Source organism: Ammospiza caudacuta, chromosome 12 (assembly GCF_027887145.1).
Source record: "Ammospiza caudacuta isolate bAmmCau1 chromosome 12, bAmmCau1.pri, whole genome shotgun sequence".
Classification (NCBI taxonomy): Eukaryota; Metazoa; Chordata; class Aves; order Passeriformes; family Passerellidae; genus Ammospiza; species Ammospiza caudacuta.
Genome location: NC_080604.1, coordinates 15,883,093 through 15,905,924, shown reverse-complemented (window position 1 = coordinate 15,905,924; position 22,832 = coordinate 15,883,093). Strand labels below are relative to the sequence as shown.

The 22,832-nt window shown below is 47.6% G+C and overlaps 1 protein-coding gene across 1 annotated transcript in view; it reads left to right on the top strand.

The window, feature by feature from the left end:
* Positions 1-8,934, top strand: part of PRICKLE2 (prickle planar cell polarity protein 2) — a 102,656-nt gene extending 93,722 nt beyond the window's left edge. The window contains exon 9 of the mRNA XM_058812908.1: positions 6,378-8,934. Within this exon, the coding sequence (XP_058668891.1) occupies positions 6,378-7,246 (869 nt within the window). The 3' untranslated portion in view covers positions 7,247-8,934. The remainder of the gene's footprint in view (positions 1-6,377) is intronic.
* The last annotated feature ends 13,898 nt before the right edge of the window (positions 8,935-22,832 follow it).

Genomic DNA, 22,832 nt, shown 5'->3' with positions numbered 1-22,832 from the left:
CCCTGCCTGTCTGAGCTGCAGAGTGACAGAACAGCATCATCTCCCTCCAGTCCCTTTCCTTCCTCTGCCTGCACAGGAGCTAAAAGCTGCAGGGCAGGTGAGGGTAAGAACAAACCCTGAATTAGGCCAGGGTTGTATTTTCTGGAGAGACATTAATTAACCCAGCCTGTCCTGCACTGGGGGCTTGGGAGCAGCTCCTGAACACCCTCAGGGATGGCAGTGAAGGGGTGAGGGCAGTGAGCAGCTCAGGGATGGCAGGGAGGGTCTGGGTGCTGATCTTCCCCCTCAGTGCTCCTCTCTCCCCTGGGCTGCCGAGGGCGGCTGCCCCAAGTGCTCCAGCTGAGTTATGCAATGCAGAAAGTGACACATTTGGCTGTTCCTGAGTTTTTCTGTGAAAAAAAGAGGCTCCCAGCTCTCCACCACGTTCTTATCACTCTCTTTCTCCCAGACACAGCCCTCACAAAACTGCTTCCAAGTTGGAAGATCAGATCCCTGGGGGGAATTTTTGCAATTTTGAGGCACAGGTATAACATTTCCTAATTCAAAACAGATAATTTCAAAACTGATGTGAAGATAAAGGTTTTCCACCCCAAAGGCTCAGTGCTAAATTACTGTAAAACTGTCAGGAACATTTCTTTTCCCCTTCACTTACCTTTTGCCACTCAGCAGTGGGAGGTGTGGTGTGCCTGCTCTGGGGGCCACCCTCTTGCATGTCTTCACCCCTTCAGTGTCACACCTGGACAGTGCAGAGCACGTGGGGTAATGCAAACCAGGGGGACAACCAAAATGGACTCTGGAAGATGTTACTGGGGGAAGCAACATCACCAGCCTGACTTATTGGCCATCAGCTGGGGAGGATGCAGGAGATGGGAGTGCTGGTAAAGGAGCTATGTGGGGCTTCTAGGTTAAAATCCAACTCTTTTCCAAGCAGTAAGGAACTTCTTCCACCCAGGTGGAAAGGACTGGTTGGATTGGAAATACCCAATAACATCCTTGGTCACACATGGGGACATACCATGGGAGTCTGGTAGGACTGTGACCCACTTGGTGAGGGCTGTGCCTTCCCCCAGATTGTTTATTTTCCATGATTTCCAGTTACATGAAGGTTCTGCTTTATTTCTGCATGCCCTGAGGTCGTTCAGAAGTGAGACGGAGCTGAGCTATAAACAAAGCTCTGTGCAGGCTGTTTTCTTCTTAAATTTCTTTTTAGTTCTACAGATTGACCTTGAAATAAACTCTGTTTGAGGGGTGGTGAGGATGCCTGCTGCTGTGTGAGAGAGAAGGCTCTGAAATAGGGAGCTGGACACAAGAGATACTCTGATGTATCCTCCTGTGCATCTATAGCTGCATTTAAACCCTGGCTGTTGGGGCTGGGTGCTGGATTTTGGTGCTGGCAGGCACCTCTCTGGTGAGAGCTGTGATGCACAGATGTGTGTGTCTGCTGTGATAAATGTTAAGGCAAGAAACAAGCGTCAGCACAGCCCTTGTTGTTTGCAACATCCTTTGTCAGGATATTTTGCATTCCCTGGCTGGTGCTCTCCTGCAGTGGGAAGCTGGCTCACCCTGTGTTAGCACAGCTTCACGGGGAGTTTGATTTAATGGGGGCTGGGAGCTGCTTCCCCTCATGGGGGGCTCCATTGCCAGCCTCACACCCAGCCCACACACTCTCTGGGGCCTCTGTGCTGTCATCTGCTAAGTGCTTTAATAATTCATAATGCAACTTGCAGCCCCCATTTAGCACAGCTCACAGTGGGGCTGGGGCACTCTGAGTGCTGTGTTGTGGCCAGGTTGTAGAGGTGATGTTCTCCAGGGGTGTCTTTGTGCTGTGGCTTTGCTTGTTCAGGTGTTCATTCCCTTGGCAGTGTTTGTGGGATAAACATGGTTCTCAGGAGGGGTGGGGACAGACTTCAGAGGGGATGGTGCAGGGTGTTCTTAGAGAGCCTGAATGTTTCCCAGAAACCTGCTTGGTTTTCTTGGTGCTGCAGCAAGCTCCACTTCTATACTGAGCACCCACAGCCGAGCTGCAGCTTTCCCTTGTGCCCATTGGAAAAGCCTGTGTTTCCATGGCTCCAGGGTGAAATATTGAGCCTGGCAGCCCCATGCAGTGGAGAGCAGCAGCAGAAAAACCTGCTGTGCCTGTGTGTGCTGTGGTGCTGGCACCAGTGACATCTCTTCCAGTGCATGAGCGTCTGGGGCAGCCAGCAGTGGATGTGCTTGGTCTTAGAGCATCATGCATAAGTAAATTTTGGGGGGGTCAGCGTGTTATACCTGGGTTTGCACCCTTGGAATGGTCTGGGTGATGTGGTAACAGCCATCCCACACCACAGGCCAGAGCAGGGCTCCTGCTCCCTTGGATGACCCTGGGAAACAGAATCTCACATTTCTTCATTAGGAGAAAGTCAGGGCTGCATGGTGGGGTCTCGTCTTGTGTGCTCTTCCAGACTGCAGCTCTCTTGGGTTATTAGCTGTGTGCCCAGATTAAACACTGCATTGAGCAGGAGCTGCTGCAGCTTCACACTAGCAGCTCAAGAAGATGGGGCCTCATGGATGGGTGTAGCTCTGGAATGGCAAATGGCCTCAGGACACAGGGGTTGGTGCCACCTTCACCATCCAGGGCAGTGTGGGACCAGCAATCTAGAGACACCCTGCATTTGCCTGGGCACTTTGGGTGCCAGGGACACCCTCCAGTGCCAGAGCCTGCCCCAGTCACCTTCTGCTGTGATTACACAGCAAGAGTTTTCTTCTTCTCCAGTTTAAAACTTTCATTGCAGGAGTCAGCAGACCTGGAGAATAGTGTGTTCCCTCCTCTTTGCAAGCATTTTTTTCTGCCTTTGAAGGTTGTTAGTGTATCCCCTTCAGCTTTCTCACCTCTAGACTAAACAACCTCTGCTCTTTAAAACTTTATTCCCAGGTCATGTTTTCTAGATGAATTTTTTTTTGACAAATGGTTATTGCTATCCCCTGATCTCACTGCGGTCAGACTGGAGCACTTTTGGCTTGTTCCTACTCTGCCTCCTGAGGTCTTGTGGCTCCACAGAGAGCCATAGAAAGGGACATTTTGAGACTTTAGAAAGACTAATCTGGACCTAGCCCTGCTCATGATGCCTTGGTATAAATGTAAAATTCGGCCTGGAGACACCTTTGTGTTCTGCAAGGATTGTAGATTGCATTCTGGACCTGCACACTATAAGAGCCATGCAGAGCTCTCAGTGCCTTCAGCTGGAAAAGCACAGCTTTGCTCCTGAGCAAGTGGAATAAATCCTTCACTTGTCACCATGAGCAGCTAAAATAAAGTTTCCCTCTCCAGCTGCACGGCTTGCTGGGTCATTTCCAAGTGTGGCTCCCAAAAAAAGGCTTGTGCATGTGCAGCCTGCCCAGTCTACCTGGGAAGACACATTTTGCCCTCAGCATAGAGCTTTTTCCACTCTGTCATGTGGAGAGATGAAGCCATTGGATGTTGGACTGGCTTTGCATCAGAGCCTCCTGAGCACAGGCTCCATCACACCCCAAGTTCTGTGTGCTGGCAATGGTGGTGGACATGTTCAGTGCTGGATTCCTCTTACAATCAGCATTTTCCCAGCAAATCAAGATCTCAGAATGTTTGTGCTTAATTATAATCAAGCTGTCTGAATGACCAGCCAGAAACATCCCCATGACTGATTAAACCTTGCACTCCGAGCATGAGCCATTCACGTGGTCACAGGATCCTTGTCTGAACTCACTGCCCCGTGCTGCCTTCTAAGGGGAGGAGACTAAAGCGCTCATGGAGGTGTTTTGGGGCTGCAGACCCCTGTCCTGCACAACTTAACCAGTGAAGCTCTGGCTCTGCCCTTCCCAAGCCTGGAGTACCTCGCTTATCACAGCTTGCTTTACTCTACACAAAAGGAAACAGGTTTCCCTCCTGGTTGTCCTGCTTGATCTTGGCCACTGCATTCCTGTCCGTGATGTGAAGGATGCAGATATGTCTTGTTAATTTAGAAAATACTGTTTCACTCTTGCCATGTCTCCAGAGCCTGTGCCCAGACACTCATTCTGTTCTTGCTGGATGCAGGAGCACAGGAGGGAGATGGCTGTGAGGGGCACCTGAGACCCACAGGTACCATCTGATATGGCTGGTGCTGGAAGCAAAGCTCACACCGCACCCCTGTGAGTGAGACAAGGTCAGCCCCTCGTTAATGATGCTGCCAAAATCCAAGTGTTGCTGCCCCAGCAGCATCCTGTGGTGTTGGAGCTGTATTTCTGCACAGCGCTGCTGTTGCTCGTTCTTACTGCAGAGCTGCACCGCTCCTTAATGAAGTGCTGCATAAATGTGACCAAGGGCTCATTTTCCTTGGTGTCAGCTGTTGTGTGACAGATGTGATTAAGGCCACATTGGGCTGTCACCAGCCATGATTCTCATTGTGATCAGCTCTGCCGGCAGTCCCGCTGTTGCTCCGGCTTTTCAGGAATCTTTGCGCATGTTCCCAAGTTGCTTCTCCCTCGCCAGGGGCTGCTGGGCTCCTCCACAGTGGCACAGGAGGGGACATGGGGATGTGACAGATGCCTCCACTGGGTTCACAGGCAGAAAATTGCAGCTCCAGCGAGGAGAAACATTATGGGTGTGTGGAGTGTGGGAGGGCAGTTCTTCAAAGGGGAGGGGAAGCCCATCCACAGGGCTTTTTCCAAAGGGCACTGGGTGGGGTTGGGCTTGCTCACTCAGTGTGACTTAGGGAGGAAAAAAGAAAGCATTAAGTTGTGTATCCTTTTAAAAAAAACCATGACTTTCCCTTGTTTTTACCCAGCCTATCCCTCTTCCTGTAGCCTTCAGGGATCCTTCACTTTACCTTCCTCTGTAATCATAAACTCCAAAAGCATTCTCATTAACAACAGAAAAGCAAAGAAGCTGGAACTCAGGGAGCAAAACCAAACCATGTGAGGGCCAGTAATGGCTAAAGCTCTCCCTGATGCCACCGAAAGCAGGATTTGGAAAACTCTGCCCAGCTTTGCAAGATCTGTTGATCTTTTCAAGGCTGAGCCCGAGGAAACCCTAAAGCAGCTCATGAATGGGGTTAGTGACAGCAACCCTTGTTCTTGTTCAGGTTTAGCAGCAGCAGCTAATGCGAAAGGAGCCAAGCTCTTGATGAAATGCAAACAGCTTTTTTAAGGGAAACAAGGCTTTATTCTTGAATTGTGGGCTGGGTTGTTATTTTTTATAATTAATTTACAAAGTCATAAATTGTTGGTGATTGCATAAAGGCTGTGTGTCATGTTGGAAATTCTGCTGACGGTGCTGTTTTGGGTCTGCACTGGGATGTTGTGGGAGAAGGGATGGAGAGAAGGGTGCCAAAGCAAACATTCCGCGTTTGATTTGGGATGGAACAGATTTTCTTTGAAATAACTTGCGAAACATCTTGTCCTGAGCATGCAATGCAGCCAGTGCCTGCTGCCAGTTGTCAAGCCAACAGGGAGACAGTCAGAAACTAGTCAGGAAACACCCATGAAACAGGCCAAGGACCAGGGCACTGTGGGGTGCGTTGAGTGTCTTGTTGACAGGCAGGTACTGAGCAGACACCCCACTTCTTCCCTGCTGCCAGGTGAAGGCTTCCTGGGCTGAAGGAAAGGGCTTTGCAGGAGCCCAGGGCTCGTTGGCACATTGGAGAGATAGATCTAATGGGTCACCTTCCCAAGCAGGGCAACCCATCAAGGTGGAGCTCACGTTTCTGGCTCCTGCCCATGCACAACTCCCTGGATATCTGCAGGGATAGTCTGGCCCTCCCACTGTCCTGCTGCTCACAGGGAGCTCCAGCAGACCCTCTGGTGCTTGGGTGTTTCCTTGCTTCCTGGGAAACCCAACTGCAATTTTGGTCTCTCCACGACTGTCATTCAGGGGACCTGTGAGGTGCAGCACAGTGAGAACCCTGAATTCAGTCAGTGGCTGCGTTTTCATCTGCCACTGACATTGTTTAGTCCTCCAAAATGTGTTGTCATTGCAGAAGGTGTGAGTGCTGGATCATGGCACCCTAGTTAGCTTGGCGTGCAGGAGGCCTCAGGTTACCTCTGACACATGATTTCTCCCTGGCATCGTTAGTTATTCCTATCAAGTCGCAGACAGTGCAGACATATGGGAAAGGAAGTCGTGAAAATCAGCTTGGAGTCCAACTCAAAACACCTTAAATGGGTGTGATTTCCCCAAAGGAGGAACTGCCTGCTCTTTAAAAAAAAATTAAAGTCCTCCTCTTAAAAAGGGCACTTCAGGACAGGATCAATACCACTGAGTTACTTTTTATGGCAAAAGTCTTGGGCCAAAACCAGCCTCCACCCTGCATCTTAGCTGACAGAAAATTCTCTTTCTTAACTTCTTCTTTTATTTTTTTTCCCTTTACCCTTTTCCTGCCAAGGCCTCTCAGCAGACGGCGGAGCCAAGCGCCAGGAGCACCTTTCCAGGTTCTCCATGCCTGACCTGAGCAAAGACTCGGGCATGAACGTCTCGGAGAAGATGAGCAACATGGGCACGCTGAACTCCTCCATGCAGTTCCGCAGCGCCGAGTCCGTGCGCAGCCTGCTGTCGGCGCAGCAGTACCAGGACATGGAGCCCACCCTGCACGACCTCGCCAGCCCCCTGGGCTACCAGGAGCGGCCGTCGCACGGGCGGATGCACCAGAGCTTCGACTACGGCAGCGGGGTGCCCGGGGGCCAGCTGGGCCCGCAGGAGATCCCCCGGCACGCGCCCATGAGCGAGCGCACGCGCCGCAGAACCGTGCTCCGCGACGACGAGCGGCACTACCGCCCGCACCGGCCCCGGCGCTCGCGGCGCTCCCGCTCCGACAACGCCCTGCACCTGGCCAGCGAGCAGAGCTACCGCCTCAAGGAGAGACCCTCGCTGCGCGCCAGGGACGACTACGACCCCTTCGTGCACCAGAGGAGCTGCAGGGAGACCGTGGAGCAGGGTCCCTACAGGGATGTCTACGGCCACTGTCCCCGGACGGTGTCGGATCTCGCCTTGCAGAACCACTTGGGCGAGAGGTGGGGGCCCTACTTCGCCGAGTACGACTGGTGCTCCACCTGCTCCTCCTCTTCGGAGTCCGACAACGAGGGCTATTTCCTCGGGGAGCCCATCCCGCAGCCCGCCCGCCTCCGGTACGTGACCAGCGAGGAGCTGCTGCACAAGTACGGCTCCTACAGCATGCCCAAGTCCTCCACGGTGGGGGCCAGGGGACAGTTGCACAGCAGGAAAAGACAGAAGAGCAAGAACTGCATCATATCCTAATGGAATCCTCGCCAGGCACCTTGGGAGAATGTAAATTAACTCACGATCTTGCACTGTTTTAGATCATGTAAGTGCTTTTATTGTAACAAAAAAAAGGCCCGAAGAGTAGGGATTTGTTAAGGAGGTTGTAGACTGGCTTCTATAAATAGTCATAATCCTGGGCACAGTGAATATATTTTGCACATCTTACTTTGGAGATAAAAATTTTAAAAGTTCACTTTAGCCTGCAATATTTACCCAGTAGTTTCTCTTCCTTCTCCCAGATACTGCCAGCCCCTTGAGCTCTGTTTGTCCGTACGTTTTGGTTGCCACTGTTGACTCTCAGCATCAGTTGTTTGCTGGTAGGTTTTGCTTTCCACCACATTTTTGTTTTCCATTAGCCATGTTGGTAGGTGATTTGTCTCTTGGACAGTGTGGGAGCCTAAGTTATTTCCATGATTGTTGTAAATGCGATGTAAATGAGAGTTTGGAGAAAATATTTTTGTATTTTGTAATATCAGAGGAATTTCTATATCTTAGGAGTCACTGGGAAAATGCATGCACGTTCAGAATTGTTTTCAGTCAGAGCTAACCAAACAATACTTTGGAACCCCCCTTTCCATTTCATCATCACTTAAGTTTATCAGTGAGAGTCTGAGTTTTCATTGGTTTTGAGGGTTTTAGTTGTTTTAACCCATTTTTTTCTGTTTATTTGCTTTGGTCCTGGTCAATAAACAGAATGTTTTTTGATTCATTAAATCTTGACAAGCCTCAGTGGCATTTTGAAGCCTGTGATTTGCAGGTACACTCCATCAGTCAGATACAGGAACCCCTGACAGCTGCAAAAGGGCCTTTTTTAAAAATTATTACTATTATTAAATAGGAAAGACCAGAACTACCAAATGTCTGCAACATTGTAAATTACCAAAGCTGGAGAAGGAATTTCACACCTCTGTAGAGAACGCTGAAGTTACTAAACATTGAACTATTATTTGGAGTAAATAAAGTGTAAATGGTGCAATTGTGTGATGTCAGCATGACGTTGTTTTGAATATAGACTTGTCTTATGGTGCTCTAGTCTCCTGGGTTAACTGCTGTTCATTACCAAGTGGAAGTCTCAGTATTGCCTCCTGCCTACGACATATGAGAACACCTGCAAACTGCTCCCCACGGCCCCTCCTGCCTGGCAAGCTGCCCTGGGCCCTCTGGGGCTCTTTGTGGCCAGGGTTTGTCCCCTGGGGGCTCAGCCCAGCCCCTGCCGTGGCAGAGGGCCCCTGCATGGGGCTCAGCTGTGTTGTATTCTGGTGGATGTGAGTTTGTTCTCTGTGTGCTTTAATCCATTGGGGTTCTGCCATCCCAGCTGCAAGCCAAGGCCAGGTTGTCCCAGTGCTTCCCATAAAGGAGCAAGTTTGCAAAAGGGGCTCTTGGCCCCCAGAGCACCTGTGGGGTTAAGCTAAGGCTGGGCTTTGAGCCACAGCAGGGCTGAGAGCTCAAGCAGCTGCATTGCCCTGGCCCATGTGCTGCTGGCACCTCAGGGTGTCCCTCCCTGCACCCTGGGAACGTGGATCCCACTGCAGGGGTGGCACTGGCAGCCCTGGGCACACACAGGGACACCCCCATGCCTACTCAAAGCAGCAGATGCAGAAAAATCTAGAAGATGGATGTCTCCATACCACAGACTATTGCTAGGAATTTTTTTGTTGTTTGTAAAGGACAATGTGATAATTATTATTCCTTTAAAAAAAAAAAAAAAAAGAAATGATACTTAAATATATTTAAAAAATGTTTTTTCCAGTTGGAATAAATGGAAATATTCATCCAAAGAGAAGAGTCTTGTGTACGTTTTTTGCTCTTAAGGAGTGTTGGTTAATCATGAGTAGAAAACTTGATTTTTACTAAGCTGATCTTTAAATAAAAGCACAAAAACCAGCTCAGCTCAATCGTTGGCTTGGTTTTAGTGGGCAGGGAAAGCTGGTGGAGGAGCTTCTCCTGCACACCACACACCTTCCTCAGGGTTGGTGACCTAGTGTTGTAACCTGGACCCATTATTTGTTGTTAAAAAAGCCACATCACAGATTCATTAAGGTTGGGAAAAAACTCTAAAATCATTGAGCAAGAACAACCCAACACCACCATGTTCACCGCTCAAAGATATTCCCAAGAGCCAAATCCACACATTTTGAAGTCTTCACCTGGTAAAAGCCAGCACAGCTCAGCTGAAATCCCTGCTGGGCCTCTGGCATACTGGGGGAGACTATCAACCTAAAATGTATAAATAAATGTACAAATAACAGCCTTTTCTCAGAAGTTCACAGATCTTTCCATGTTTTCCAAAACAGACCTGTTAAGCTGGATAGGGGTATTGCTTACAGCAACCAATATGCACTGTAACTACAGGTTATTCTATAATATCTAATTAATATGTACAGTTTAATTCATTGTCAGTGATTAAAAGCACAACAAATGTCTGTCAGCTCTGGTACAGCTGAGCTGCTCTTGTGCAGCAGGGGCTTGGGTAGCTCAGCAAATTGTAAAAAACTCATCCCAGCCTTTCCCTTTTCCCTGCTTGCTGCCTCTCCCCAGGGGTAACAGAACAGGTTTAGAGACTCCAGGCAGCAGAATTGCAGCACTCTGCACAGGCAGTTTTTCTGCTAAAATCCCAGGCACAGTGCCTCTGTTCACACAATGATTTTGATGGTCGAAGCAACTCTTAAAAATTTGGTTCTCACTGCAGAGCATCTCTGCATCCCTGCAATGCACCCCAGTTTTAATGCAGTGCTGGAATTGGAACAGAGGGCAGCAACAGGAGAAAAGAGTCTCTCAGGTGATGTTCCCCTCTGATGGACCCTTCACCAGCACCACAGAAAAGTGGCAGATCACATTTTCTAGGAGAGTCAGAGTTGGTACAAATTTCAGCAATAAATGCAAATGCAGCTTCCAAACCCTTTTGATTTTTCATACGGGCTCCAGAAGTCCAGTACACTTTGAGGCACGTGATTGAAAAAGAAAAAAGAAGTTGGTTTTTTTTTCTGCTTAGCCCAGTTGGAGTATGATAAACCATTTCTGACAAACCCACTGAGTTTGAGGGATGGAGCTACAAGTCTGTAAAATCTTGCTCCATTGCCATCTGGCCCTGCTGATTCCCCTCTCTGTGCCTGCTGCCCCTGGAAGCGGGGCCCGTGTGCTGACGTTGCTTTTGCGTCTCCAGAGCTGCTGAAGGTGACCCCACCTGAAGCTCAGGGTGAGTGTCAGTGGCTCCCAGCTCCCCTGGGCTCACCTGCAGTGTCCCTGCTTTGGCCAAGCTGGAGGTTTGTTACTGGGCTCCTCCAGACAGCTGTGCTGCCAGAGCCAGCCTGGCACACTGTCACTGTCACTTACAAAAATAATTCAATCTGATTGCTACGGTCTATTGCTACCACAGGTTTCTTCTGGAAAATCTCTCTTTTTCCTCCTTTTTTTCTCCAGAAAGTCCTTGGCAAAACCCAGCCAGTGTTACCATGGGATGGGCTGGTGTTAACCTCTATTGCAAGGCTAAGGTTTGCATCACATGCTTGGCCATGACTCGTGATGGTGGGAGCACAGCATCCTTCACATCCATGTTCCCCAGCAGACATGGGGGGCTCTCTAAGGTCCCTGCAACACCTGAAACACCCCAGCATGACAACATGTTGGCCCAAAAACCCCTAGAGCTGTGCAGGGAAGCTTCTAGCACACCTAAGGCTTGTTTTTCAGGAAGCCAAAGGCCACATAGCCTTGAACCTGGGAGACACATCATAATGAGATGAAGAAAGCCTCTGCAGAAAGATCAGAAGTGTAAAGTTAGAAATATTCAGCAGCACTTTGTCTGGAAATTATCATCCACAGATAATCCCACATTTGCTAAAGGCCCAAGTGACTGGCATAGCCCAAGGCACTCAGTGGCTTTGAAAACCTAGTTGCTTATGAAGGAAGGGACAGCATTGCTGAGTGGAGGGTTAATAAATTACCTCAGTTTGGCAAAGACCAACTGCTCCTGAGAAACAGACACGTTTACCCTCACAATTTAATACGCCAAAAATCCATGCCTGTGCAGTAGGGGATTAGCAGCACCCACCTGGCACTGCTGCTGTGCCCCCTCCCCAGCTCTCACTTTGTCTGGGCTCCTGGGCTTTGAACTGCCCTGATAGCTGATGAACTTTGCTCTTTCAGACTAAAAAAAGCTCCCAGCTCCTTGCATTTACATACAATTGTGCTATTCTTGAAATCTAGGCTGTCCTCGTTCTCCTGAAGATTATCTGCCACCTATTAGATGGCCATCCTCCATGTCCAGAAAAGCTCATTAACTTAGAGCAATTCCAGAGGATTTTATTTTTAAGATTATCCTTTTTTTCTTTTTTTTTATGCAATACACTTTTAACCTAGATCCTTAAAACTATTTAGGAATTCAGATCCGGTTTGAGTACAAAGGGGAGTCACTGGAGAGCTGGGGCCTCTTTCCAAAAGCATCAACGAGTTTGTCTGAATCTCTGAGGAGGGAAGAAAAATTTAAAAGCTCAAATGATTTGAATTTGCTGCCTCTGCTCATCAACAATGACTCCAGTGTTGTGCTCTGTGTTAAAACATCAGCTCCATCTGCAGCCAGGCTGCATCCTCACTGGGAGGACAGAGGAAGCCAGGTCACAGGCTTTGCCACCTATGGGACACTGGCCCTTAGGTCAGGGACCAAAGGCAGCTCCACCTTTCTGCTTCTTCACTTCTTGTTAACACTCAGCAAATTACCAGTTTCCTTGTTCTAGGCAAACCCAGTCAGTTGCTAAAGCATTCTCAGGAGAGTTTTCCCCTTGTAAAAGCAAATATTTATATCTGCTGTGCTCTTAGAGGCTCTGGATATGATCAACTCTTAAGGCAAGATTTAGCTGAAAGAGATGATTTATTAAAATGGATAAACAAAGCCCTGTGAAGCAAGTTAATTCAGTCTAAATAAAGCATTAAACTCTGAAGAGCACACATCAGATCACAGTATATATCTATATGTACATATCCCATGTAATTCCTGCAGGCAAAGCTCAGCCCTCTGGACTGGGATCCCAAATCAAGCCAGCCCTGAGCCATCAGGCCCTGGACACATCAGCACTTGCCCTGCCCTCTAACAAACCAGCCAGGAAATCACTGCCACCCAAACACAGGGATCCCTTCAGCTGCCAGCCCTGTGTGTGCCCCGTGCCTCAGTTTCCCCATCTCCAAACCTCCACCACAATCATGCTTTGAACAACAAGGAACTTAAAATCTGGGGTGAAGGAGGCTGGCAAAGGAGTTCTGATTTAAACCAGTGGCTCAAGGTTTGAGCCTGCTTTGTTGGCACTGCATGCCAGCAATTTCTATGAGAGTTGTTTCCTCCCTTAGATCTTTGCTGCTATAGAGCTTTAGCTCTATAAAACTTGGGGTTTTTTCTTCTTTTCTGTAAGTTGGGCCTTAATTGTCAATTATCTGCTCATGAGAACGCTTTCATGGCTGATGCTGGAGCAGACTCAAGCAGTTTTTATTTTGGTACTTGGATTAATTAGCTTTATTGGAAGAGGGAGGCAGGGCAGGGATTCATTCTCGCTGCTCATCACATATTCATTATTTACATTTTTTGGTATCCCAAGTAACTTGGCATAGAAAACAAATAAATGACGACTGAAACATACACAAAACATCTGGAGCTGCTGCAGTTCTGTAATTACCACTGCTCATTCACATTGCACAGAGTGCCTGTTGGAAAGGCCATTCATGTATTGGCCCAGTGGAGATTTTTCCTGTCAGAGGCTTCCAATGAGTCCCCCATCCTCCTGCCCCATCTGCCTGGCTTGGGTCTGACCTTGACTCCCCACCAAAAGCCAAAGCAGCAAAATTGCTCCTTGTTGGGAGCAGCAGCCTCTGGAGCTCCTGGCCCAGGACAGTAAACACAGCTGGGCACATAAGGGCTGCTGAATAATTTATGTGATGACTCTTCAAAATAGTAAATCCTGCTTCCTCAATCCACTCCATCCCTCATCACGTGCCTGCTGAGCAGTTTGGGAATATTTAGGAAGTTTTACTAAATTCATAGACTCCTGTAGCAAACAGTTTTAAAATGTTGAGTGAAACACTTGCATCTCACACTGCTCTCACAGGAGCAAGGGGGAGCCAGGGAGAGTCACTGCAAAATCCTCGAGGCTTAGATGAAAATTTTCAAGGTTTTGGTCCAAGAGATGTGATGTGTGGGGAACCTCCTTGAGATCTTCCAAAAGTGGTGATGTGGCCCCAATCTGGGGTGGAGATGGCTCAGCTGACAGCACTGGTGGGGTCTGCCAGCCTGAAGGGAAAGGAAAAAAAGGAAATGGAAAGGAAAAAAGGGAAAGGGAAAGGGAAAGGAAAAAAAGGAAAGGGAAAGGAAAAAAGGGAAAGGGAAAGGGAAAGGAAAAAAGGAAAAGGGAAAGGGAAAAGTGAAAAGGGAAAGGGAAAAGGGAAAAGGGAAAAGGGAAAAGGGAAAAGGGAAAAGGGAAAAGGGAAAAGGGAAGGCAAAAGGGCAAAATAAATGGGAAAGAGGAAAGCAGAAAGGCAAAGGAGAAGAAGTGAAAGGGGAAGGGGAGAAGCTTTCTGCTCGCTGGGCGCACAGCAAGGCGTCCCCCTGGGCAGGAGCACCACAGCAGCCTCCTCTCCCAACACTTGGCCTCCCAGCAGTTCATTTTGGAATTCACAGTGCTGGGAATAAATGTGCCTGGCTTCACAGTCTGGCCCAGTTGTGACAGTGGAGGGTTTTGCTAGAGGAGGCAAATCTTTGCATATTTATGAAGATAATTGTTTACGGCAAAGATACAAAGAGGAGAAGTTGATTTGGGATGCACAGAGAACTGGAGCAAACAAGCCTGGCTCCCCACAGGACTCCATGCAGCCCCAGAGATCCCTGCCTTTAATGCTCCTGAATTGTTAACAGCTGGGAGAGGGTGGGGAGAGCTTTTCTAGGGGGAAAAAGGCAAAAATCTCCCAGTTTCACTTTCATAATTTGGAGTTTCAAACCAATGTTTATGACAATGTCATAATTGCTGAGCATCCACTGGGCTCAGGGAATAAAATTCCTTTTATTCATCTCCAATGTCAGGATTTGCAAGTGCAAGAGATTTTCAAGAGCTTGTCTCAGTCCCTGTTTGTATGCAAATCATGTTGTAACATTTCTTAGACTAAAAGACCTGATTTTTGCTGTCATCAGTCAAAGCATCTGTCAGCCTTGTCAGAAAAGAAAGACTTTGATTCTTTCAGGTCAAAACAAGACAAAATTATTGCTAGAATATTGAGATTGGTTTAAGACATGAAGATTACAATGAAAATTGCTCAATCCTCATTTTTCCTTTCAGAGAAATTTAAATTTTGATTTTATTTCCAGGTGTAATGCAATTTTTTTTTTCCACAGGTGACAGTTTTATGATCAGAGTTCAGTGCAATATTCTAGACCTCCATAATTGTGCAGGGAACACTATTGGATTCAATCACATGTACAGGAGAAAACTGGGATAAGGAATGAAACAAGCTAAAGAATGGGAAAAAATAATAGAAAATTGAGTAGGAGTTTGTGCCAAGGTTTGAAGGCAGCAAGCGAGGCTCCAGGATCAAACACTTCCAGAGATGCTGGAAGCACCAAGTGCTTGGGAAGAGGGTCCTCTCCAGGAGGTAAATCCTCTGTCCAGAGAGGACTGAGCCATTGTCCCTGCACATGTGGACCCCAGAAGATTGAGGTTTTGCTCATTATAACAACAAAAAAGGGCTGCTTCAGCTGACCACTGTGACCACCCGAGCAAGCAGCCTCTGCCTGGCACTGAGCATCCACCTCCAGCACAGAAAACAGATGGATTTTCATTTACAGAGACACAAGGCTCTCTCTCCTGCCCATACACACACAGACATCACAGCCTCCACCATTTACATGAGGAACTGTGAAGAAATAACATGTTATAATAACAGCATGGATATATCCCTCAAGCTCTGAATGATAAGGCAGTAATCATTTCACCAAAGTGAAGAAAGATTTCCCAGCACTCTTTCCTAAAGATAAGCATGTTTTGGGAGCAGTATGATACCCTCTCCCCAGCAGCATGCACGTTCTCCCAGAGCAGTGATGTTCCCAAAAGCCACTACATTAACCTGTAGGCAGAACAGCCAGTTCCAAATCAGCTCCAGATGTGCTTCCATCTAGCAGCCCTGATAAACACCTTGCCTGTACTTTCATACTGCATTATTTATTCATGGAACCTTGGGAAATGAGGAGCCTCGGGAGCAGTGGGAGGACACTACAGACCCACAAAGTAATATTTCCCTCTCACTGATGCATCACCAGCGCTTTCCCAGCACAGGACTGTGCAAATGGATTGCCCACCAGCATCTTCCCAGGCTCTGCCCACCTGCAGAGCACACACTTCTTATTCTTCTCACAACACAGCACAAGGCACAGGGGGCATTTTCTCAACTTAACCTTAACTTGATTGCTAATTTCCTCCCTCAGTCTGTGTGTCTCTGTATTTCAGAAGCCTGAATTTCTGAGGTTTGTGGCTGGCTGTCTATCTATCTATCATCTATCTATCTATCTCTCTATCTATCATCTATCTATCAATCTATCTATATCTATCTATCTATCTATCTATCATCTATCTATCTATCTATCTATCTATCTATCTATCTATCATCTATCTATCTATCTATCTATCTATATCTATCTATATCTATCTATCTATCTATCTATCTATCTATCTATCTATCTATCTATCTATCTAATCTATCCTGTCAAATGCCACTTGCACCAGCAAGTTTGAACCTTTGGCTGGGCAAGCACTTGAGCATGAATGTGAATGGTCACTCCTGGGTGTGCAAACATGACTCTGCAAACACAGAATCTTTGAATGGTTTGGGGTGTAAAGGACCTCAAAGTTCATCCAGTCCCCCTTTCCCTGCCAGGGAACACCTCCCACCAGAGGCCCACATGGCCCATCCCACCCACACACAGCAAGGATGAACTGACAGCTGCAATCATGGGAAAATATTTTGGTGTCACAGAATTTTGCCCTTCTAAATTAAGCACATGAAGTGAGTAGCTGGTATAAAGTACAGCTGGATGTGTAGCGGTGGTGATTATAAACTCCAATTTAAAATGGGGGGGGAAAAGCCCAATGGCTTTCCTTGACTTCACCCACATTTCCAAGGTCAGTCACCCAGTCCTGAATACCAGGAGGGAAAAGCAAACCTTTCCAACTGTTTTTGGAAAACTGAAACATTTAATGCCAAGGCCATTTGGTCCTTGTCTCCAACTTTGAGCTAAAAATATACTGATTTCTAAAAGGCTCAGGTGAGAAAAGAAAAGAGCATCTAAAGTTCTTTGAGGAAAAAAAATAAAAAGAAAAGGAGATACAAATCCCTGTGAGATTTTTACCTGTTTCATACCACAGCTTCAATCCCATAATTAGGTCTCCTGTCACTTCACTTGATGCTCTGTCCCATTTATCTGCAACTTTTTGACCCTGTTTTCATATCTGGTAATATTTTTTCCATTACCATTCTCAAAAGAAGACAAAAAAGATTTTCTTGACCTTCATTCTGATGACTGAAATATGTAAGAACTGTTTTAACTTTCAAAGGAGGTGATCATTGTGTCAGGGCAGGATATTTATAAAGTAGGAGATATATAAATATATATATGCAGATATATAGAGATGGATAGATGATAGACAGACAGATAGATAGATAGGAGAGGGCAGCACTGGGTGCAAGTCTGATTTTTTTGGCAAACCACAAATGCAGGCAGTGGCTGCAGGGAAAAGCTGGGGCACACAGGGCACCTGCTTATCTTGCAATTAAATCTCAGTCAGAGTTTATTAACAGCGAAGGACCTTCCTGCCTGTGAAATGGTACAAGCTTCCAGACAAATCCAGGCAGTGAAACCATGTTCCCAAATGCCAGATCTCAGAATAGATGAGCCTGATGTCAACTGCATCACCCTTTTATCTGTTTATTAAGTGAAGACAGAGTATCTGTTACATAAAAGCAAGCCAAGCCACCTGCTGCCAAGGAGCCACCTTCCCTCTGCCACAGACAAATGTCTTCACAGCTAATTTATGCTCAGACTGTACTTCAAGTCACACTGTGCTTGCCAGATTTTGAAAGACCAGATTTCTCACTGCTACAACACAACCCCAAAAGGAGTTACTTCCTCCTCCTCCTCCTCTGGGTATGAACAGTGACAGTCACAGATCCTTGGAGCAGCTCCTGGCCAGGTCAGTGAGACCAACCAGAGAGAACCTGCAAAAGGCTGGCCCAGGATATTTGGGACAGAGATCTGGTGTAGCCAACCTTCCTGTGGCCAATCTCCTTTTGCAAATGTACATCTCAAACATGTCTGTACTGCTCCCAACAGCTTCACCACTGCTGATGGGTCCTGCTCCAGCCACCAGCACCTGGCTTTGATCCCTCCCAGCAGCACAAGTGGCCAGGCTGAGGCTGCTGTTCCTCCCACCCCAGTTCAGGCTGTGTGGCCGTGTCCCCCAGGAGGGATGAGCCAGCAGCAGCAGGAACACTTCACCTGGCTTACAATCAGTCCTGGCATCTCCATGGCAACTCCAGCAGCTGCTGTGTCCCTAATGGCTCCCAAGGAACCGCTGCACTCTCACAAGCAGCAGTTGCAATCAACTTCTGCCTTGGTCATCTCCAAGGGAGCAAGAGGATAATGCAGAAGAAATTATTAAGAGGCACTGAAAGCACTTTGAACAGTGTAATTGCCTCAACAATTCCTCTGGATTACAATTAGTCTGTTCAGTAAAATGCACAATATTTCTCTCAGCTTTTGTTCTGCTGCTGCTCAGTGCTGCCCTGTGCATATCCATGGAGGAGGCAGAAGGGGACTGTCTCAGTCTCAAGACAAATTTCAGGAGGAAATGCCCTGGAATCAGCATTTCCTTTAAGGAGAAAGGGCTTCAATATCTCTCTTGGCTGCTCCCCTTACACAGCAATGGTGGGCACAGCCAGGAGAGGGATGGAGAAGGAGCTGCCTTTACAGCTCACAGGGACAGCTGGTCCTGGCGCTCCTCTGGATGGCAAAAGGGGCTCTAGCAGGAACCTTGGAGCAGCAAGCTGGAATGGTAGAGCAAGAGGCAGCAGAAAGTCTGCAGCTATACCCAGGCTGAGGGACCTCCTGGCAGGCAGGGGGTGAAACAGCTCCAGTGTAGCAAAAAAACCCTCAGCAGCAATAGAGGCATGGCAGAGACTGGGCAGCAACAGCCTGGCCCACAAACTCCTTCCAGGAACCCCAGCTCAGCTCTCCCATTTATTGCAGCAGTCCCAGAGCCAGGCAGGATGGGGGCTGGGGCAGGGACAGAAACAAAACAGATCAAAACAAAAAAAAATTGTATGGGATAATAAATCATCCCCAAGACAGGGACTGAGTGGGATGTGCCATGCTCTAATGGGGTTACTCTACCAGGATGAGGTTTCACCATCAGAACATGACAGATCCCAAATGCCAGCATGGAAAATCCAAAATCGTTACCCTACTGTGCCTTTCAGTTCAGCATGTCAGGGGGAGAAGTGGCTGAAAACCTGCTGGAGAGTTTTTGCAGTAAAAACACTAAAATCAGTCTCATTGTGAGACATAAAAGAGTCCTGACTTAAATTCTGCATGAAAGGCTCAGTTCTGCCCACAAGAGCACCTCAAATCCCCAACCAACGCGCATTTTTCCTGAAATCTTTCACAGGTGGATGATCATACTGCAGCAACACCTGAGGGGTTTTATCTTTTCAGCTAAGTGAAAAGTGTATTTTTTTCTCATGCAAAGCTGGCAACTGTTCCCACAGGCCACAATGACACAGGAGTTTGCACCCAGTATTGGGGCAGGAATACACCTGACACCACCCAGGCACCCCAAGTGATATCCCCCCCTCAGTGCTGGGGTGCACCCCTGAGGATCACTGGGCAGGATTTAGCTATCCATCACTACCCAGGAGCCAAAAGGCATTTCTGCCTCATGGCCCACATCTTACTCACCCCCAGGCTCTGTGGTGGGAGTTCTCCCTGCCAGCTCCTCCAGCTCCACACACCAGGATTTCAGAAAAAGCAAATTATGCTGGTTTTAGGGTTAACATGTTTGCATTCATATTCCAAGACTTGCTTTCACATCTATAACTCATTTTCCAGCATCTTCAAGCAAATTTCACACTGTTGGAAAAATGTCAAGGGTTTAATCTGATATGTGTGATACTTACTGATGCCACTAGGGAGGGAGATGATCGTATCTTCCACTTCCCATCATGTTTCTTGCAGGAGTGAAAACATGTCAGGAGAATTCACTGGGTTTCACTATACTTGGTTCATGCAAATGAACACAAATCAAACTCTCTGAGGAGCACAGACAAATAACTTTGCATATAAAGAGACTCAAGCTTATTTGACTGAAAGCTTATCTGTTTTTTCCAGTTGCATGAGATAGTCTGAGGAAATGTGGCTTTGCCAATGAGCCTTGCCATGGCTGTGACCTGCATCAGAGAGCAGGACCTGAAGCTAGGACCAGCCCCCTGCAAGCCTCATGCTTGGCTTCAGCTGGATTAAGAGGAATATATACAGCAAGAAAAAGATGAAAACTCTAATGAATACATCAATACTGGGATTTTTGCTCAGATTAATGTATTCCCTGCAATATCAGCAGGAAAAGATTCCTCCAAATCTGCAAGAATTCCAGAGAGGGCTTCCACACACAGCAGAGAAGTCAGTGGCAATCTTGTGCCACAAAACAAAACAAACAAGCAGGAATGAATGTTCTTTTTGTTCTGGATTGGTTTGAAACCCAGAGTTTAAAACAAAGTGGCTGCAGACTGGAAGTGAATGGTTTGCAGAGCTGTGGTGGGGCTGGGGCTCCCATGGGGTCTCAGAGAGGGGTGGCAGGGCTGATTTGGGCACAGCTGCCCTGTGCTCTGGGCATGGTTACTGGATGAGCAGCCAGCCCACAGAGCCATGCAGGAGAGTTTGTGCCATGAAAACAGCTGAAGGATCTCAGCATGGCCAGTGCCAGAGGCAGCAGGGACGTGCCAAGGGCTGCAGCCTCAGCTGCTCACACTGTGCTCAGGCAGCCAGGCTTGCACCGCTTCACATCCCGGCAGAATGCAATGGCTCCAGTTAAGCCCTTTGCTGTGGCAAGTCCTTTTCACTACTGAGAAAATAAATGTATTATTTTAAACCTTGGGATTTGGCAAACAGAGGGAAAAAAAAAAGATTTAATATTTGAGTTTTGGTCCTAGCCTGACCACCTGCAAACCCAGGGCAGGGCAGGAGGCAGGGACAGGCACCAGTACCAAATGGTGGGGAGGACACCCATCACTGGATGGGGGGGACCAGGCACATCAAATGTCACCCAGGCTGTCCAATCCAATCCCCACATTGCTGCTGGCAGCCCTCGTGGGCCTGGGGATTAAATTCAGCTATCACTAATGCATGGCATTACGCTGATACCCAAATATCAATCAATATTATTGACTTCAGTAAATTCTCCTCTGAGCTTATAACTGTAATTTAATTTTGCCCAGACCAAATTAGAAAAAGCAGGCTGCAGGAAAGCAATATTCCTATGGCTTCATTTTGGGAAGACATTTGGATCTCAGAAATAGGACTTGAAGTGTTTGTAGCAAGGAATATGCTTAATTAGATTCATGTCTGAGAAGTCCCCAGCTGTTCTGCAGACAAACAGAAATATCTGAAATTTCTTCCAGCTCTATGGAGACCAGAGATTGGCTCCTCTCCCTGTTGCCCCAGTCTGAGAGATTTGCACTTATGATTATTATCTGGTGCTGTTTCAGACAATACAAGATGCCACACAATCTCTGAGCACAGAGCAAATATTCCAGCATTTGTTTCATGATTACTTCCACCCCGTTCACTTCAGCATCTGAAATATTCTTTGCTTCTTCTTTTTTTTTTTTATGTAAAAGGCTTTCTGGAAGTTGGACATAACATACATTCATTATGAAATGAAAATACCTCATGTGTTCAGGATGGAAAAAAAATCCCTAGCTTCCAAGAAAGCTTTGTGAGCTTATTAAAAACAAGAGTGCTCGCTATGCGGGTTATTGTGCCAAATGAAAAATTCCGTCCCTGCTTCTCAGGCTTGTAAGCTGCTTTGTGTGCTCAAGACATCTCTTTCCAGTGTCCAGCACATTTTCATCATTAGTCCAACTTGGAATAAAATATTAGCTGCCTTGTACCAACAGAAGGGACTGCAGGGCAGCCACACTTTGGCTCCATCTTCTTTGGAAAGGAATTCTGGAAAAGTCACCAGTGACAATGCCCATGCAGCCCTCAGACTTTGGGAGCAGCCCCCCATGGCACAGGGAACCTTCATATCCAAACCCTGCATGAAACAGGAACTGTGTGCCAAAACCACAGCAGGCCATAAACACCACAGCTCGAGAAGAGTCATGGCTGCCTCCAAAATCCACATCCCTGGGGCACTGTGGCAAGTCCAACCACACAGGGAAAGATGCAGTCTGGGAGCTTCAGTTCCAGATGCAATTTCCAGGCCCACCTCACCAGCCTGGCTACCTTCCCCTTCTCTCCCTTGTCTCCTTGTCTCATGCCAGCCTTTTTTTAGGGGTCCCAGTCCCACTCCTGGCTAATGCTTTGAGACAAATCTGTGGGGCATGGTGGGGGCTGGTCCTGGTACAGGTTGGTCCTCCACTCCTTCTTTCCTCTGATTTCTTCTGCTACTGCTTGTACTTCCCCACAGCCCATCCAAGAACCCAGGCTGAGCTGGGGAGAGCTGTGGATAGACACTGTCAAACCAGGCAACCCACTGCCCATGGAGGAGCCCAGCTGGGCATCCTGGCACAACCAGCTGCCAGGCTGCTGGGTACAGCCCTGAGCATGGGGCATTTTGGGAATAGAGCTCTTACCAAGGTTGTACCAAGCAGCTGGGGCTGGATACACAGCAGAGCATGGGGACAGGAGAACATCAAACACCAGTGATGCTCAGGAAAGGGAGGTTAACCCCTTATTGCCAAGGGGGTGTCTCTGGTGAGGCCCATCAGACAAGGAAGATTGCCTCAAACCCTGCTGCAGCTGGGCTGGATCTCACAGTGAGCAATCCACAGAGCAAGGATCAGACTGACAAAATGCATCTATGCAGATCAGCTCCAGCAGCCAGTGGAACAGGTCAAGGAACTTAGCCAGCAATTCATCCCACATGACTGCAAAACCCTGCATTTCATCTGACTAAGGATGAGTAACAGCAAATACAAGGATGAACAAACATTTCAGGAGCTTTGAAGAGCTGCTCTCAGTAACCAGCAGCCACATTCATCATCCCACAGCCACCTGAAATGGGAGCTCTCAGTCCTCCTTGCCACACTGTGAGCCAAGTCAGTGCATTGGTCAGTGGTGGCATTTGGGCCATTGGTCAGTGGTGCCATTTGGGTGCCTGGGTTGGTAATTTGGGGCCATTCAGTACTGAATCACACACAGCTCACGTGCTGAGGAAGATCATACTCTCTCTGCAAGAGCTCTCTTTCCCCTAGTTCTTCATTCCCATTTATCTTACAGACAATTAAGACTCTTCAAGAAGATAATCAGTTTAGACTTTGAAGC